We start from the raw sequence: 19,826 nt of genomic DNA on the forward strand, positions 1-19,826 counted from the left end.
AGACAGATCTAGGGTTGCGCAAGTTCCAAACGCGGCAGATGTCATCCACAATTTTCTACAGTGCAGTTCAAAATGAAAGGGAATAGAATGAAAAATAAATGTATTTTTTTGAAAATGTTGATTTTTTAATCCTTTATGATTTATTCCTAACTACTGGGCGGATTTTGATGGAACTTTACAGTGTTTTAGCTTATTCATCAGTATAGCATAAAGGCAATATTTATCTTGAACGAAGAGAGGATTTCTTACTTTGTGACTATCTGTGCCCGCAATGGGATCGCGTGGGAATCGTTTATCATCAGATGTCCATTCACTATTGGGACATCTGCAACCCTATCGAAGACTGATGCGGATGGTATGGAAGTTACGTAACCACAACCCCCTTGCGGCTCCGCTACGCCCACTTGACACTTCCGAAGTTCCGCGAGCGGCCGCTTAGACAACCGCATGCATTATTGCAATCGATATCGTATCAAATTAGCAGACCTCGCCAGAAAATCCGACCTTTGCAACTATCAAAATGTAGGTACTTGGAACAACCAAAAGCAGAAAGAAATTTATTTGCAATTATGATGTCTACTTAACCCATAAACCTTGACCTAACAACTGTACTGTGTATCCATTCTACTTTATCCGATTTAAGATTAGACATAAAGGATTGGACGTCGTCTATCAAGGGTGACAAATCTTGCGGACATCATCCCAGAATTCCAGTACGCGCCTTGTGAATATTATATGCGTCTGACGTAACCCATGAAAGAGAAAACCTTTTTACGTCACAATAAAACCTTACATAGCCTTAGAAAACCTTAACTTCGTGATGCGAACAACGTTTAAATTACACATACGAAATTACGTTACGCAAACATCGAACGTTGAATGTGTTTTTCTACAATCATCAGCTCTTCTTGTTTTAGGGCTTGAGAAAATACAGGACACTTTGAAATGGAAAGGTGAAAGCTAGAGCGACCCGAATCGTGTGATAACAGTGTTGTGTTGTTTCCGCATTCAACCTATGTAACGATGTCACGAATCCGCCCAGATCCCCAAGGCGGGGCATGCACCCTTGTTTACAGTTAATTACCAAGGAAATAACAAACGCCTATTCCGCTGTAGCTGGATGGTGAACCGATTTATCAAACTATGTTATTTTTGTTCCAAGAAGAATGGTTTTAGTCCAGTCAATAAAGCATTATAGATGGAAATCCGTGGAACACAATTTCTGACCTCGGGACTTTATTTAGACTAGTTAGGAGGTGAACATAGCAAAAGTCCCCGCCCTTAGCCCTTGAGCCAGCGGGGTGAGGGGGGTTTAAAGGTACCACTTTTCGGTTTTTCGCTTAACTCTCGGAAACTATGCGTCCTAGTGACATGACTACTATGAACCAAAAAAAGCTTATTCAATTTGCTACAGGTGAGATAGTCAAGTTTTTCTATATCTTGTATGGTTTTTGCGGAATCTGTTCTAGAAGGTCTGTAATGTTGGAAATTTTATGTTTGTCTTACATGTTCCCATCAGGAGAAAATCGACTAAATCAACATTAAGCAAACATTTTAGACATGCGGGAGCACGTTAAGCCTAGTTCCAGGGAAGGGACTGCACCGTGCGTATATTTAGACGACCCAATTGGACCCACTTTTGACTCCTCATCACTNTTTGTCTTACATGTTCCCATCAGGAGAAAATCGACTAAATCAACATTAAGCAAACATTTTAGACATGCGGGAGCACGTTAAGCCTAGTTCCAGGGAAGGGACTGCACCGTGCGTATATTTAGACGACCCAATTGGACCCACTTTTGACTCCTCATCACTCAAAAACTACTGTGCATTAACACTGGGTCATTCCATCGTTTCGGGTGTTACGTTCGTACACACATATTCAACAATTTCATGTATTTTGAAATAGTATTTTAATAATGTTAGTGCCTTAATCTGTCCGTTTTTAGTTGTTTTATCTTAATAATAAAGTTTGTACAGCTTAGGATGTAGGATAACGAAAATATGAGTCGAAAAGTGTGCGTTTCGGGCGTTACGAGATTTTGCCTCTATGTTCTGACTGGTGCTGCATTTACTCGAAATTTAGCGAATTTTCTTAAGGAAGCATACCTAAAACTTACAGGACTTCTAAAGTATGACATTTACAAACCATTGAAATAGTATTTTAATAATGTTAGTGCCTTAATCTGTCCGTTTTTAGTTGTTTTATCTTAATAATAAAGTTTGTACAGCTTAGGATGTAGGATAACGAAAATATGAGTCGAAAAGTGTGCGTTTCGGGCGTTACGAGATTTTGCCTCTATGTTCTGACTGTTGCTGCATTTACTCGAAATTTAGCGAATTTTCTTAAGGAAGCATACCTAAAACTTACAGGACTTCTAAAGTATGACATTTACAAACCATGTAACATACAATCACTGTTAAATAAAACGTTTTACTATTTTTTTATAAATTTTTTCTTTGTTTCGGGTGTTACAATTAGGGTATGCAAAACCGAAAGTTTATCAAAAACCGATTTTTTTTTCGGTTTCCAAGAAAAAAAACCGGTTTTCGGTTTTTAATCGGTTATTATCGTTCTATTTTTTTTTTCAATCAACTAGTAGTTACATACAGCGATTTGTTACGTCCTGTCCGTTTTGTGTTAGATTACATTATTTAAGAGAGGGTTATAACAGTTTTGATAAATTTAGCTTATTCATTAGGCATTATTGGCACATAATGAATAATGACTTGACTTACTTATGGTCCTATGTCCCCTAGATGGGGCAGAGGGCGTCCACAACAGTCCTCCATCGCGTTCGGTCTTGAGCTATGTGTTTGATCTCGCCCCAAGTCTTGCCGATCTTCTTCGCCTCGTCTGCCACAGTGCGCCGCCAAGTTTGCTTGGGGCGACCACGTTTGAGTTTTCCTTGGGGGTTCCAATCCAGAGCCTGCTTGGGGATGTGATTGGGATCCCTTCGGAGAGTGTGGCCAATCCAGTTCCACTTGCGGCGCTTGATCTGCTGGTCGATCGGAATTTCGTGGCAGCGTTCCAATAGCTCGACGTTGGAGATTTTCTCAGGCCAGTATATGCCGAGAATTCGGCGAAGGCAGCGGTTGACGAAGACCTGCAGCTGGTGCGAGATGACCTTGGTGACCTTCCACGTTTCACACCCATAGAGCAGCACGGATTTAACGTTGGACCCGAAAATTTTGATCTTGACCCTTCGGGTCAGTTTCCGTGACTGCCATACGGGGCGAAGTTGTGCGAAGGTGGCTCTAGCCTTGGCAATGCGCGAAGTGATGTCCTCTTCGGTACCTCCAGTCTCTGACACGACGCTCCCGAGGTAGGTAAAATTGTGGACACGTTCCACATCCTCTGCACCAATCCGTAATGGTGTGCAATTCCTCACTCCAGATCGCATCTCTTGGGTCTTCCGGCAGTTAATTTTGAGCCCCGTGATGCCCGCCTCTCGATGTAGGTCATCAATTTTGGATTGCATATCGTGATGCGTGTGGCTCAGCAAACAGAGGTCATCGGCATAATCTAAGTCTTCTAAGACTCCGATTATACCCCACTCTATTCCACGCCGTTGGTTTTGATATGCACGACACATGACTCCATCCAAGACTACCAAAAAGAGAAGCGGCGAAAGCAGGCAGCCTTGCCGGACGCCCGCATGCACCTCAATGTCTTCGGAGATGAGGCCGTCGTGAGTGACTTTACAAGAATATTTCTTGTAGATGGCCTTCAGTAGATCGATAATTTTCGGCGGGACACCAATGTCAGCGAGTCGCGACCATATGCTTGCCCACTTTAGCGTATCAAAGGCTTTTTCGAAGTCTACAAAGGTAAGATAGACTTCCCTTTGCCATTCTGATGCCTGCTCCAAGATGATACGCAAAGTATTGATCTGGTCGGTACACGAGCGGTTCGGGCGGAAGCCAGCCTGTTCCCTACGCAAAAGAGGTTCAACGGCCCCCGATAACCTATCCAAGATAATCTTGCAGAAAACCTTTGACGGTATCGAGAGCAAAGTGATACCTCTCCAATTGCTACACTGGCTTAGGTCCCCTTTCTTTGGCACAGTAATTAAAAGCCCCTTATTCCAGTCGTCTGAATAATGAATAAGCTAAATTTAACCCAAGGGATGGTAGTTTATCAAAATCAAAAATCAAAATCAAAAATATTTATTCAGTTTAGACCACAAGTGGCACTTATGAACGTCAATAGAAAATAATTAAAAAAGAAAAGGTAGCCCTTATGGGGCACTTTACATGTCTCCTTATCTTTTGGGCCCTACCAGCGCTTCGAGACAAACATATGGCAAGTTATCTCCATTGTACGTATTAATTGTCACCGAATACGTTTTTAAAATTCATTACTCTGTCGGTTTAGTATTTTGTTAATTACCACCATGTACATAATGTACATCAAAAACGTATTTGTTTACAATTACGATTGATATAAGCAATATCTTAAATTAAAAAGTAGAATAAAATGTAAAAAGCTTTATTTGTGAACGTTAGGTGGTATTTCTGTCAAATTTCAATACACTAAGTATTACAGTAATAAGCTTCTGCAGATATCGCAAATAAATGAGATTCAATGTTCAAAACAATTATTATTCAGAANTACACCGTCGTTAAAGCATTCATTGACTGGACTATTTAGTTGATAAAACGATGACATAGCTTGTTTACGTTGCTATCACTTCCGTATTGTAATGCAAGGATAGGGGTTTTATTTATTTTTATTACAGTTTTTATTTCAGAATCAAGAGTGTAGATAGTAGATAGGTACTTATGAAAATAAGAAATTTTAACATTGATCTTTAGCTTCCTTGCTACGCGTTTCCTAAACATTTCCAATGTAACTTTATTCGAAACTTCGCTAAAGATATTTTAAAGTTATATGAATAAAATACAGCGAAATTTTCTTAGGGAATTATTTCACGCCTCATAAGATGGGAGCGCGCTAGCTCAAAGTTTCACATCGTTTCGAGATTCCAAAATGTTTTAATACGTTCTAGTATGCAATTCGATGTAGATAAGAAAGTCATTTGCGAACTGACAAAGACGTTAGGTTCACGTCTTATCAAAAATACGCCCGTACTCTTGCTTGGATCGTTGTAAAATTGTATTTTTTGTAATCTTGATAGACTTTTTATTATTAAAATTATATTTTGTATCTTCCATTATAAATGAAGTTATGAAAAGAGTTCAAAAGAGTCACTGAATTTCTGAAACAACAATCTTACTTAAATCAAATGTTACAATGTCTGTTGCGTCTGATTCATACAATTTAACAAGTAACAGATGCCTCCGGATGAAACTGTTGCGGGAATGAACGGAAATAAAGTTCGTGGGAAACTTCTATCACAGGGTCATTCCATGACAAATGTTACCGAGGGTGAAATACTAAATATGTTCTTTTCGCATTAAATCTGATGAATTTTGAAAGTAAACATTCCAAACTATAATGTGCAACAAAAAAAATCTGAAAGAAACAAGTAATTTTTAAGTTATTAATCTTCAAAGTCTATACTTAAGTCAAGTGTCTGAATGATCATTTTCTCTCTAATTATTGGTAATACGATTTAAAAAAAACTATCAATCTGTGAAACGTTTTACCACTATATGATTTGAGGGTATTTATCATAGTATTGGTAGATAGCGCCATAGTCCCAAAAAAATTTATAATCATCAAGTTTTAAGTGTGTTTTCTTGTTACTTCGGCGATGTAACACCCGAAACAAAAAAACAGGTATTTGTTTTATTATTGTACCTTACANATGTTTCTTTCTTAATTAAAAACTGTAACACCCGAAACGTTTCGGGTATTACATTTTTATTTATATGTCGATAATGTGTGTATATTGCTTGGAGAAGTCAAAAAGTATTACTGTGAGGGTCCTTCGACCTCCCACTAGCGCTGGCGTCGGAAAAGGAGTCATATTTCTCTATTTAAGACATTTTTGAAATGTCGACTTAACACTAAAATTAAGGTATTGCTAAAAAGTCTCGATATTTGACATTTCCATTAAATATCGTAATTAGAAATTAAAGTAATGCTATCTCAAGCCAAAAACAATAGAAAAAGCTATATTCTGAGGAAAAATTTAACTTGAACTTTGTATATTTTTTAAGAAAAGCTGCTTCGTAATTTCAAACCAGAATTCGCTCTATTTGTGTTTATTTGTTGTACTCCTTATTTTGTAGTACCTAGAGACTAATAAAACACCGATTTTATCGATAAAACGCGTTGCATTTTCGTACTCGTAACACCCGAAACAGAACCATTGTAACACCCGAAACAAAGAAAAAAATTATAAAAAATAGTAAAACGTTTTATGTAACAGTGATTGTATGTTACATGGTTTCCAAATTTCATACTTTAGAAGTCCTGTAAGTTTTAGGTATGATTCCTTAAGAAAATTCGCTAAATTTCGAGTAAATGCAGCAACAGTCAGAACATAGAGACAAAATCTCGTAACGCCCGAAACGCACACTTTTCGACTCATATTTTCGTTATCCTACATTCTAAGCTGCACAAACTTTATTATTTAGATAAAACAACTAAAAACGGACAGATTAAGGCACTAATATTATTAAAATACTATTTCAAATTACAAGAAATTTTTGAATATGTGTGTACGAACGTAACACCCGAAACGATGGAATGACCCCACACCAATCACCAGTAACCCCTATAAATAATAAAGTAACCTTTCATTTGCATTCAACCACGATTTAATTAAAATGAAAACTTTTAAAAGTTTGATTTATGCCCCAGCAAGCAATACTCGTACATTCGAAACTGGAACTCGCCGGAATTGCACATGTAACACGGCGCCTCGTGTATACGTAGACTGCACAATATAGAATGTATAAACTTCCGATGCGACGTCTGCCGTGATACTGTCGCTAAAATTAGATTTACTGAAACTGCATTACAAAACGGCAGTGGAATTTCTGAAACTGAGTTCGGCGAATGATTCGATCTAAGCTAACCTAACCACTTAGAAGATTAAATCGAACAGTTAGCTATCAATAAATCGAGAATACGATCATTTATTGTCCTTAAAATTAGAATTGTTTCGTAGAACTGCATTACAAAACGGTAAATTAAGATCTCAGACTAAGTAAGAGAATGAACTGAGTGATTTAATCTAACCCATTCTAACCTATCCACATAGACCCATGAATAGGTCGACGACGTACTTGATATGAATAAACTTTGGTGTCGTTAGAATTAGATTTGAATTCAAAATAGCACTGGAATTTCTTAAACTGAGTTGGTTGAACGAACTGATCGATTTAATCTAAAACTAACCACTTAGGTCGACGACGTGCTTGATATCAATAAATCGTGAATAGGATAATTTGGCATCGGAAGCGTCGCATCGACCCTAGGCGACCCGCTGAGAGCAGACTTGATTTGGACATACGCCAGTAACATTAACACAAATATCTCTAGTCCCAGAACTCACAGACGCCTAGACGCTGGTATTGTGCTTACTGCTAGGCATGCTTGTTTGACATGTATACACACTAAAAGAGAAAATAATAGGTAGTATTATTACATATTTAGTTTGAAAATATCTGGTTCAGTCAGCGGCGTCAAATAGTTCGTGACATCCACAGTAGTCAAAAAGTTCGCAATACGTTTTTGTTGCAATTGGAATAAGGTTGTGTTGTCAACTTTTTTGCCACTTTAGGTGTCACGAACGAACTATTTGACGCTGATTATACATACTGGAATTATAGTAAACTAATAAGGATTTATTGAAGAGAATCTGTAAGTGCCACTTGTGACTCAAGCTGACATGCATGATGTGTTAAATAGAGCCCAGTGCAGACGCCCATGATACATATTTCAGATTTAATTAACAAATTAACGTGGCATAGCGACTTATGAATGATCCCGCAGAAATGACGTGTGGTTTGTACGATACTAAAGTTTGTAAAACACTTGGTAGGTATGTCCAGAGATTCCGCAATATCAATTAGATACAATTCAAGAACAAGGCCTTACATACAAACACTTTCAATACTATTTATAACGTCATCATCGGACCAAGAAGCAAACAAGATGAGGATGAAGTAGCGCATACACTTTTTCCTAGGTAATGCACAACGGATTCTAAAAAATATTATAAAGAAGAAAAATATAGGGGATAATCTTTGGATCTATAAGTATCCAAGTGACAGAGGGCTACAAAAAACTTGTTTGTGAATAGGTACATTCTGTACGAAAAATGTTGTTGTTGTTTACAAGAAAGGTCTCATTCACTCTCCGACTCAGACAAGACGAGACGGGCTATATACCTTGAATAGAAGCTATGCATGGCTATGAGTCAGCTGTCGCAAATGACGTCAAAGCTATTACAATGCCCTCCCTAAAACCTCATTTTCAAGACATCGCATTACTGGCATCGGTGCTGCTCCTTTTAAGATCAAACAACATTTACGCCCGCTTTTAAATGTAAAGCATATTTTATTCCCGCTTCAAAAGAAATTAGAATGTACAGTACACTGATGCTGACATCCTTTAAACGTACGCTTTTGCTTTTACAGGATACGGGGAAAAGTATTTTACAATTCGAGGAAGAAATTCTTTTGCAATCAAACTGTACGAAGTTTTACCTAAAGATAAAACTGACAAAAACCCGTTTCGGAACCAAGACAGATTGCTTATTGTATTAAAAGAAGGCACCAAACTTTTTACCCAGACGATAACGAAGCAACCTTTTCGTCGTCTTGTAGATGTATTGCAGGTGAAGTAGGTACGAATGTATGTATCTAAATATTTAAAACCGATTTGGGTTTATTGGGCAACAAAATTCAAAGAATCTAGGTAGGTTTATAGGCTGTGATAAATAATATAGCCCATATTAAATAATATAACCTATTCCCTGCAGTACTTGTAGTGCGAAATGCAGAATATGCAATTTCCTTCTCTTGGAATATCCTGCCTGAGAAATACGACTAATGTTGCGGTAGAATGAACGCGCAAATAAATTTACGTATCTGCAAATGTGTACATGGTGGTTGGACTGAAATATTTTAAGGTCTTTTTGGAAAGATTTTATTTCTTCTAGGCAATTTTGCGCAATAAGTCATCCCCCGGATATGGCATGGATATGGATAGGCAAACTTTTAGACTTTTAGTAACTTTTTTAGGGTACAAACTTTGCCAAATGAGGGATAACATGTACAAAAAGATAACACGCCAAAAGCAGCACTAATGTCCGGTTGCAATGGACGGGCTTTTTCATGGACTTAACACACGAAAGGGACTCCGAGATTGATGATGCAAGTATGACGGCCAACATTTGTTTTTATGAGTCAACGCGCGAAGGCCGCGAGCCGGATGACGCCCTCGTTGATAACAGACCAAAAGTACTGTTACATCGCGAATTTGCTTACTTTTGCAAAGTTAAAAAAGTAAATTATGGTTTGTTTTGTGTCCATTAGATGAAGAATGTTTCGAAAGAACTTTGGAAAACATAGAGAGCTTTTGCCCGCTGCTTCACCCGCGTTAAATTTAGTTTGTCACAGATCGTCATAAATTATAGCCTAGGTACATATTTTATTCTGGGTTATAAACAATAATACTGTAAAGTTTCATCAAAATCCGTTCAGTAGTTTCTGCGTGAAAGAGTAACAAACATCCAAACTTTCGCATTTATAATATAGGAATAGTAGGATGTTCAATAGAATCTAAGTTTAACATATGAATTATTGTGAATATTTTATTGCTATTTATTTATAACAATAAAAAAAATAATGGCTCAATAATAAGTAAAAAAAATACATTCCTTTGTTGAAAATTGTTACTTCCTAATTTTTTTCGTTAAATTATAAGAATCCCTAAATAGGAATTATTTTTTATTAAATGCCTTTTAATTAAATTTGAAAACCATAAGAAATTTCATATAAAATTCCTTTATAAAAGAATCTAAAAAAGAAGAACTTATGGAAACATTTATGAGTTAAATTTTTAAAACATGAATAAATAATAATAAAGGAATTTTTTTTTATAATAAAATAAATTATTACTTTATTTATTCTTATGTAACAGTGAACTGAATTGATTATACAAAATTATGGATTAAGATTAGAGATGAAACGGATATCCGGTAACTATCCGGTAGGCCGGATATCCGGCCTAATTTTACTATCCGGCCGGATACCGGATAGTAGCTCACTATCCGGCCGGATACCGGATATTAAAAAACTACGACAATTTCCTATTAATGAAATGAAATACATTAATCTTTGAGGTAAATATCAATAAAATGGCTTATAATAATGACGGCTATTATTTAAAGTCCAAAAAGTTACAAAAAAGCCATATTAAGGCCTTTCAAAAAACTGATTTCTTTTTCTGGGCTGTTCACTCTAATGACGAATACATAAATAGTAAATAATCTGTAATGTCGAAATATTGCCAAATAAAAAAGGCGATTTTTTTTCATGATGCAGATGGTCTGATGACATGATGCATGCAGTTCAGTCAGATTACGCAGCAAGTAAACTAATTAAATTTTCGCTATTCAATCACACACTCACGATAGCAACCGAAATCGCCCGAATTCTATTCGGACGGATTCGATTTTCGAAAAGTCTACTAATAGACCCACTGATCGCGTTCGAAGCACCTGTGCGGCGCTAAACTCGTCACGACATGAAACGAGACAATGGGCCAACTATCCGGCCGCCGGATATCCAGCTATCCGGCCTAGCAGCTGGCCGGATATCCGGTATCCGGTATCCGGCCAAACAACTATCCGTTTCATCTCTAATTAAGATTCAGTTGGACTGATCAATGAGAGCTGTAATATTTAATTTGGATAAACATAATAATGGTTTATTTGATTATTTACCTAATTTAAAAACACAAGACTTCTAACTTCAAAAGTATAATTATTAATAAACTAAAATGTTAGTGACAAAAATTTGAAGCGGACTGTTTTTTTATGATTTTTTTATTAACTATTTTTTTAAGAAATAGATAAACCATAATCTTAAAAATTATAATAAAATTCATACTCAATGGTTCTATGTAACAATAAAGCTTTTAGAATTGAAAATAATAATTCTTTCTTTTCAACATGGTTTCAGTTAAAAAATTAAAATATTATTAATTATAATATTCACAAGTTGAGACATTGTGATAAAAATTGGCTTATCATTTCTAGGATCAACCGGATTTAAGTTTTGTGGGTAGGCATTACTCGCAATGAACTGTGACTCGGTTATCCAGTATTCTCCGTGGCAATACTCATTCAGTTACACACACACATTTAGTTACAGCTTGATATAAAGTTTTTTATCTCTCATATACCTACCTAATAGGTATTTAATTTTGACTACATCTACCTTGGAAGTATTCAAGTGTTCAGGGTTGCTACACAATGAATAAAGTTAAAGTAAGCTGTTTCCTATGACTGAGGTTATTCAAGTGTGAAATCAGCCTCTGCAAGGTGTTTCAAGTGAAAAACAATAGTACCTAACTGTTGATAAGGCGATTGTTTCGTAAATCGGCGGACGAAACGCAACAAATTGTCTCGCTCCAATGACAGCTATCATTCAAGTGGTGTCAAGCCAGGGGTGGGGCGATCAGATTTCAAGAAATTACAGGAAACAAACTTCTTACACGATTCTACATTAGATTTTGACTGGGGGAAAGTCTTATTGGCAAAAAGTTTCCCGATTACTGAACATGAACTCAATGCTATCCATCGAATTCGAGGTCACCAACGAGACCTTTGGTTAGAGCAATGCTGAGAAGAAACGAAAGTCAACTCACCGCCTGGAGCGCCGCTAACCTGTCCTTCGTCATCCTTTATAGAATATCACACACCAAATAAACGTTTTATCTTATTACACAATCCCATTCACAGATATTTTTCTATCAAACGTCACTAAACTAAAGGACACGAACACTACGTTCACTTCACTCAAAAAATCGATACACACGAAACGAACGAAACTAAACTTGCTAGCCGTCTCATTTGTGTCAGTTTTCAAAGAGTTGTAGATGGCGTTGCCGACGGTTATGGCAGAAAATGACGTCAAAATAGTGTCGGTAAAGCAGCACTTTCAAAACAAAAACTATTTTATTTAATTAAGTAATAACAGTATTCTTCGTATCAAATTATTTAATGAAAACCCTAGATTATTAATTTTACTTAATTTACAAATAATTTGATTTCTTGTATTTGTGGTTTTAAATAAAAATAACTTATTTCAATAGTACTTGTACTGACTACCAAAGTCACTGCGCCTGTAGCTGTCATAGTATTCTTCCGTTTAGTCAAGTGACGCCATTGTGAGCCGTAACGACTTTTAAGTGCATCGAGTATAATCTCGTTTTTCTTAGCCAATCTTGGTAATTAACGTTTTTATATCAAGTGCTATAATTCTCTACATATTGTGCCTCACGTCTGTTGTAATATTTAAGTGGTCCCGAGTGTAATTCAGCTGGAATTCGCGTTAGTGTTCGGTATCCCTGAGCTAAATTCCTGTGAGCTTTTCTGAGCGCCATTCGGTGAAAACTTAAAACAAATTTAACTTGTGTCAGTTTCCTACAACTTCAACTATCATAAATTTGCAAGCCAAATCCCTGTTGAAATTTCTAAAACAGGGATCAAACTATAAACAAAGTAACGGACATAAATAAATGTATAAATTAGTCATAGATGCAATCACTGGTTTCTATTGTTCATAACTTTTTTTGGTTTGTTTTCAGGTATAAAGCAAACAGATATAATTCAAAATGACTGATGATATGCCCACATTCAAATGCGTGCTGGTAGGCGACGGTGGTACTGGCAAAACTACATTTGTGAAACGGCACTTGACTGGAGAGTTCGAGAAAAGATATGTCGCCACATTGGGTGTTGAAGTACATCCGCTAGTTTTCCATACAAATCGAGGACCGATCAGATTTAACGTTTGGGATACGGCCGGTCAAGAAAAATTCGGTGGTCTTCGAGATGGTTATTATATCCAAGGTCAATGCGCCATCATCATGTTCGACGTAACCTCCCGAGTTACCTACAAAAATGTACCAAACTGGCACAGAGACTTGGTGCGCGTCTGTGAAGGTATTCCCATTGTGCTGTGTGGTAACAAAGTTGACATCAAGGACAGAAAAGTCAAAGCGAAAACAATCGTTTTCCACAGGAAAAAGAATCTTCAGGTGAGTTTTATTCTACATAAACCTAACCTAACTTGTCCAAGAGTGGCCAATGTTGGAGGGAAATTATTTATTTACATTTTTCCTTCATTTTGTGTGATATTCCCTGGTTAACTTAACTTAACCTTAACTTGGTTTGATATTCCCTGCATAAACTATCTGTATGACATGACTAATGATAATTGCACATTTTTGTGAAAGAGACTTGTTGTTATAAACTGTAATCAGTTTTGAGTGACGCCTGTGAAACGTATTTATTTATGTAGGCAAGCTAGTGGATAACTGTGATTATCTGACTAAACCATAATGTTTTGTTGCAGTATTATGACATTTCTGCCAAGTCAAACTACAACTTCGAGAAGCCCTTCCTTTGGTTAGCTAGAAAGTTAATTGGTGATGGCAACTTGGAATTTGTTGCTATGCCCGCCTTGGTCCCCCCAGAAGTCACCATGGACCCTCAATGGCAGAACCAAATCGAGAAAGATCTCAAGGAAGCCCAAGATACTGCTCTACCAGAAGAGGATGAAGACTTGTAAATATAGATTATTAATAAATTCCTAATGCCCTCTTACTATTTAAAAGTTGTAAGTTTTCCAATGAAATTAGATCGATAGCATCACAGACAATAGTCTTACATTTTTATGTTAATATTTGATCTGATCTCAATGGAAAACAAGCCGAAGTTGTGTATGTACACACTGTGTCATTTGTTCTTTCATTCCATTAGGTTCCAGATATTTGAAAGTTAGGTTCAATTGTTGAAATTTGTGTATTGACTAATCCATTTTTATTATTTTATATGTTGCGCATGTAACATTTCTTTCTGGAACAATTGATATTGTAAAATTTGTAAAATGTTTGCTTTATTCTTAATGTAATAATGTCAGCAAGATCTGAGATATAAGCAGTTTACTATTGTAGTAATTTCAAGTTATGAATGACATAATAACGCCAGTGAAACTTATTCCATTGTTATGTACTAAAACTGTATTTTGATTTTGTTTATCAATTCCTTGTTTTATCATCCAGCTTTTTTTTCTAAATAAATTGTGATGGAAACCTGAAATATCTCTTATTTATTTATACTTTCTTTCTATAAAAATATCCTTGGACATTTTACACTGCACCGCTAGTCCCAAACTAAGCAAAGCTTGTACTATATTAGACAACAGATATAAACAAACATACTTAAATACTTTTTTTTTTGTAATTACATTTTATTATACATAGAAAACACCCAAACCCGTCACAGAAATTAAAATTCATCATTTCAATTTCTGCCCGACTGGGAATCAAACCCGGGACCTCTCGGAATAGTAGTCCGTTCTGAACCACTACACAATTCATTTAAATTATTTACCATTCTTGAAAAAAAAATATTCAACGGGTAGAGACTGGGATCTCATCTACTATACAAATTTTACCTATAAATGCGAAAGTAACTCTGTCTGTCTTGGTCTTGCTTTCACGCCTAAACCACTGAACAGATTTTGATGAAATTTTGCATAGAGATAGTTCGAGTCCCGGGAAAGGACAGGATAGTTTTTATCCGGATGAAACAGACGCGCGCGTTAAAGGTTTGCCTGTGACAGACAAAATTCCATGTTAATTACTGCGTTTACACTGCGCGGAAATTAGCCAAGTCAAGTCAAAAAAACAGTGGAGTGGGGATGAATTATGAATGAATTTCATCCCCACTCCTCTGTTAGTCAAAAAACAGTGGAGTGGGGATGAATTATGAATGAATTTCATCCCAACTCCTCTGTTTTTTTGACTTGGCTAATTTCCGCGCAGTGTAAACGCAGCAATGAGGATCATTTCGATTTTTAGCTGTGAATGCAGATTTATAGGGCTAAGAAATCCTTAATACACAGTGCAAAAATTTTTGTTCTACGACAAAAATTGACGAAGTTATGGCCAAATTACTAAAAAAGTTCACTGACCGCCCGGCGCGGGGACGATGACGTCATTATATCCGATCCGAACGCTGCCGGCGTACTGCGTGGATAGAAAATATTTTTTTCTAGCCAAATTATCAGTTTTAGAGAAAAACTTGTAATGACATTTATTCATCAGAATAAAGTAAGCTATCCATAGGTAATTTTTAAAAATGGAAATTGCGAAAAATAACGCAAAAAATCCATACGCTCATACGATTCAATGGCACGCAGAGACGCGATTGGGGTCTCCGCGGTGGTATATTTGGCGATTTATTCAAATAAAGTGTACATAAGTGTTGTTAGAGTCATATCTTCTTCCAAGTAAAATATAAAAATGTATAAGTATTAATTTATTTTCCCCCTAGGCTATAAGCTGGGTATGACTTATCCCCCCCCCCAGGCCAGAAACTGGGTATTAGCATCATATTATGTATTATTATGTTCAATACAAACAATCATTAAGTTACACTCACCCCAACCGCGTCTCCGCATTGCATCGAATCCTATGAAAATGTGGTTTTTGGACATAGCAATACTTATTTTTCACAATTTTTATTTTTAAAAATTACTGGTCGATAGGTTACTTTATTTTGAAGAATAAATGTTATTAAAAGTTTTTTTCTAAAACTGATAGTTTAGCCGGAAAAAAATATTTTCCATCCCATTAGTACGCCGGCTGCGCTCGATTCGGATATAATGACGTCACGCGGCCTTGCGCACGTTGACTTTTAGCGGCAAAAACGGCCTATGTTTATTACTTAATATCTTCGTAAGTAATGGTCCGATTTGGATAATTCAAAAAGATATATATCTTTCTTATGTCTTAAAGATTAACGGAGATACTAGTTTTATTGAATTTTCTACAACAGTACTGATCCTCATTGATTGTGGCTGCGAGAGCGAAGGGATAGGTTACGATACGATAGCGCAAGTTGAGTGGTTGTCGAAATAAAATCTTTGGCCGGGGCCAGAGTACATCTATCTAACCCGCGACAGCTGTCGAGCATGTGGAGAACATGCGGAGTCCATGAATGCGACGCGCTAGCTAGAACTAGAATGGGTCGGCTTATCCATCCTCACCCAAGCACTTGATTCACTATATGGATAGGATCTTTGCGGATGAGGGGGGATAAAGGTATAGGGAAGCACAAAAGATCCCAATGGGTCGACGTGCACTGCGCCCATGCGCGGCCCTAAATAAGATAAGATAACCCGCGACTTCGTACCTACGCGTGAAACACCCCCTTTTCACCTAGGGGTATGAGAAAAATAGATCTGGCCTGGCGGTAGGTATAACCAATCTCCCAACCTTCATTCATTTCACATATCAATAGTTTTAAGAATTAAATGGGATTTGAATAAATAAAAAGGAATGTAGTTTTTATATTGTTTATTTTAATTTTAAATGCATACAATTATAAGGGAACCACTATTCTAATCTAAATAATTTATAATATTTACTTCTTAGCCGCGGCCTTCTCTCGCGCCTTCTTGCCTTCCATTAGTTTCATCCTTTCATCTTCAGACAGATTTTTGTTGATTTTAGTAACTACTCCAGTGCCCAGAGTCATGTCTCCCAAACGCAAAGTGAAGCGCTGTCCTGTTTCACACACCATTGGTTTCACTAATCTCAACTGTAATCTGTAATAATAGATTATGATTACTGATTTGAACGTTGAAACTGTCGAAATTAATGAATGAACTGATTATGTTATAAATATTAGTAAAATGAGAGATAGTAATGTAAGAAAGTGACAAAATACTCACGTCGTATCTTCGCCTGGCATAACCATCTCCTTGTCAGGAATAGTTACTTGAGACGCGCAATCCCAAGTCATAGAGAACATCTGTAGCTGGATGAATGAGGTGAATGGTTTGGATCGCCCTCCCTCTTCTTTGCTCAGAATGTACACAGCAGCTTCGATATTGTCATGCGCCTTCACTGTTCCAGGTTTGGCCATGACCATACCACGCTTGATCTGTTCTCTCTTGACAGCTCTGACCAGGGCACCCAACTGATCTCCAGCCTGTGCCTCTTCAAGAGTTTTGTGGAACATCTCAACTCCAGTAACTGTTGTTTTCATTATTTTGCCATGTCCAATAATTTCACATTCAGTTCCCTTTTTCAAGACACCTGTGTAATGTTAAAATATCATTAGCCCCTCAATAAAACAGACAAAAATATGTGATTAGCTCTATATAATCTCTATTTACCTCTGTGTAGACGTCCAGTAATGACAGTGCCTCGTCCAGGGATGGAGTGAACAGACTCGACAGGCATGAGGAAAGGCTTGTCCAACTCTCGAACGGGTGTTGGGATGAATGTGTCCACTTCTTTTAATAGTTTGGTGATGGCCTCTGCGCCGATTTCAGGGCTCTTGCCCTCCAAGGCACATAAAGCAGAACCTGTAAAATTTTATATGATCAGTAAGTAATCAAAGGCAGTCTTTGACTAAAATCCCCTTCTCTGATGGAGAAGGAGCAGAATCTTTATACAATTTGCAGAATTAGAAAAAATGATAATTTAATTTTTACCTTTGATAACAGGAATTTTGTCTCCATCATAACCCATTTCACTCATAAGCTCTCTGATTTCCATTTCGACAAGCTCTACCATCTCCTCATCAGCTGCATCAACTTTGTTGATGAACACCACAACATGTTGGATGCCAATCTGCTTGGCAAGGATCAAGTGCTCCCTTGTTTGTGGCATGACACCATCAGTGGCGGCAACAACGAGGATTGCACCATCCATTTGGGCGGTACCAGTGATCATGTTCTGGAAAGAGAGTGTACAATGGTGGTGGTTACATAAAGAGAAATAGACCATTATTAATTCATTTATTACTAATAGGATTGTAAATAGCAAGCACAATAAAATATTTAGATCTAGAAAAATATTGTTTGGCTACTTCAGGAAAAGTAAGTCCTGAAAAAAAGTTGTTTCATTAGGTAATCTGCAACGTAACAACACTATTTTGATACAATTATCTTGATTACCTTGATGTAGTCAGCATGTCCTGGGCAGTCTGTGTGTCCATAATGCCTATCCTCAGTTTGATACTCAACGTGGGCAACATTGATAGTAATACCACGGGCCTTCTCTTCAGGAGCGTTATCAATGTCCGAATAGCCCTTCTTCTGAGCTAGGTTGAGATCTGCTAATACTGTAATTCAAAAAGCCAATAGTTTTATAAAAATATGGTGATATTTAAAATTGACCGATTATGAGTTTTGACTGCAACATATACAACACTGTTATTATGTGTTCTATGTTACATACTTTCTAGAAACTTTACCTTTGGTGATGGCTGCGGTCAGTGTAGTTTTGCCATGATCTACATGGCCAATGGTGCCAACATTGCAATGAGGTTTTGTCCGTTCAAATACTTGTTTCTCTGCATAGTTCCTTCTCAACGAAATACTCAAAGGGGTCACGGTCGGGAGTGCTGAGCATCTCAAATGTGAGCAATGGCTTTGCTTCAACACCAAATTCAAGGCTAAAAAATAAATAACAAAAATGTATGTATCATGTCACATTGAATTCACTATTTCTTTGTTAAATACAGACTAAAGTGGAGATTTTAATTTGCAGTTATGAACTTATTGTAAAGTACTTCCTTCTCTTGTAACCTTCAATATCAGCAAATTCAGTCTAATCAATAAAGATAACCTCAATAAGATTTTCTGTCAAGAAACTTGTTGTATCAACTTGTAATGTGGAGCTCATAGAAAAAACCCAGGATTAGCAGGGAATGTTATTGATAGTAAACCTTGCTTAGGTTTTAACTAAATCAATGGGCTTTTACATAATACCAATAGCAAATAACCAAATGCCCGTTTTTATTACGAAAACTGATAGGTACTGTGTAGACAATACTATGAATACTTTGCATTAGTTCATTACTGTAAGCTTTACGTAATTATTGTATAGAAATCTCTGTAATTGTAGCAATTAATGCATCTTTACCTGGGTTAACCAAACTTTTAGCGAATGATATAGTCGCCATTGGTGTAATTTGTTTACACCGATATCTGTAAAGAAACACAACAAAATATTCAGATAAAGTACTTCTTAAATTTAACTCTACATTATAATATTTTTTCATAGAAATACACACCAAATTTCCACAAAAAAATTACTTCACGCACTTTTCACGAACCAACCAAAGACAAGGAGGTATTTTTTTTTGCTGTCAGTGGCTATTGTTTTTAAAATTATCGTGGCTTTGGAAGTTGTATTTTTGAATGAATTTTGAGCTATACGAGTCGAGCTCACATATTTAACCCTCTACATGGTGTACAACTATTTATAGGAACTATTAGTCTGTGGTGGTATTCATAGAGAAAAGTAATACGGTGGTATTAGAGATTGCAAAATCCGGATTTTTCTTAAATCCGGTTTTCCGGATTTGTGTTACGTACAAATCCGGATTATCCGGATTTTTCGAATATTGGGTAATTTTTTTAAACCATCAATTTAATTTAAATAAAACGTAGTTTTTTTCAAAAAGATGGAAGTATTTGAAAAAAAGCGTTTTATTTTATTATCGCGCATGGAATTTATTCCTCTTTTTTTCGGTTTGCGCTACAAGCTTTCGAAATTATTTGAACTTTGCATTATTTTTTTCGTTTTAGTACAACTGCATTTCAGAATAAAAACTTGCTTGTACCTATAAAATATTTTTTTTATTCTT

The 19,826-nt window shown here is 36.6% G+C and overlaps 2 protein-coding genes across 4 annotated transcripts; one reads left to right on the top strand and one right to left on the bottom strand.

The window, feature by feature from the left end:
• Positions 1-12,270: 12,270 nt before the first annotated feature.
• Ran (RAN, member RAS oncogene family) lies at positions 12,271-14,226 on the top strand. 3 transcript variants are annotated; one of them, XM_028306364.1, is made up of 3 exons: positions 12,271-12,379; positions 12,740-13,192; positions 13,510-14,226. In XM_028306364.1, the coding sequence occupies exons 2-3, from the start codon at positions 12,767-12,769 to the stop codon at positions 13,723-13,725; spliced, it is 642 nt and encodes a 213-aa protein (XP_028162165.1). In that variant the 5' UTR covers positions 12,271-12,379; positions 12,740-12,766; the 3' UTR covers positions 13,726-14,226. The 3 variants fall into 3 exon arrangements, with proteins under 3 accessions (XP_028162165.1, XP_028162166.1, XP_028162167.1); XM_028306365.1 differs by lacking the exon at positions 12,271-12,379 and adding an exon at positions 12,382-12,653; XM_028306366.1 differs by lacking the exon at positions 12,271-12,379 and adding an exon at positions 12,409-12,482.
• A 2,278-nt stretch (positions 14,227-16,504) lies between these two features.
• mEFTu1 (mitochondrial translation elongation factor Tu 1) lies at positions 16,505-19,309 on the bottom strand. Its single transcript, XM_028306371.1, has 8 exons — positions 19,251-19,309; positions 19,100-19,164; positions 18,429-18,629; positions 18,130-18,296; positions 17,665-17,908; positions 17,344-17,535; positions 16,897-17,263; positions 16,505-16,770 (listed from the first exon to the last, which is right to left on the bottom strand). The coding sequence occupies exons 2-8, from the start codon at positions 19,137-19,139 to the stop codon at positions 16,587-16,589; spliced, it is 1,395 nt and encodes a 464-aa protein (XP_028162172.1). The 5' UTR covers positions 19,140-19,164; positions 19,251-19,309; the 3' UTR covers positions 16,505-16,586.
• Between the last annotated feature and the right edge of the window lie 517 nt (positions 19,310-19,826).

The sequence above is a fragment of the Ostrinia furnacalis genome, unplaced genomic scaffold, assembly GCF_004193835.3.
Source record: "Ostrinia furnacalis isolate ACB-3 unplaced genomic scaffold, ASM419383v2 OfSCF1918, whole genome shotgun sequence".
NCBI classification, from domain to species: Eukaryota; Metazoa; Arthropoda; class Insecta; order Lepidoptera; family Crambidae; genus Ostrinia; species Ostrinia furnacalis.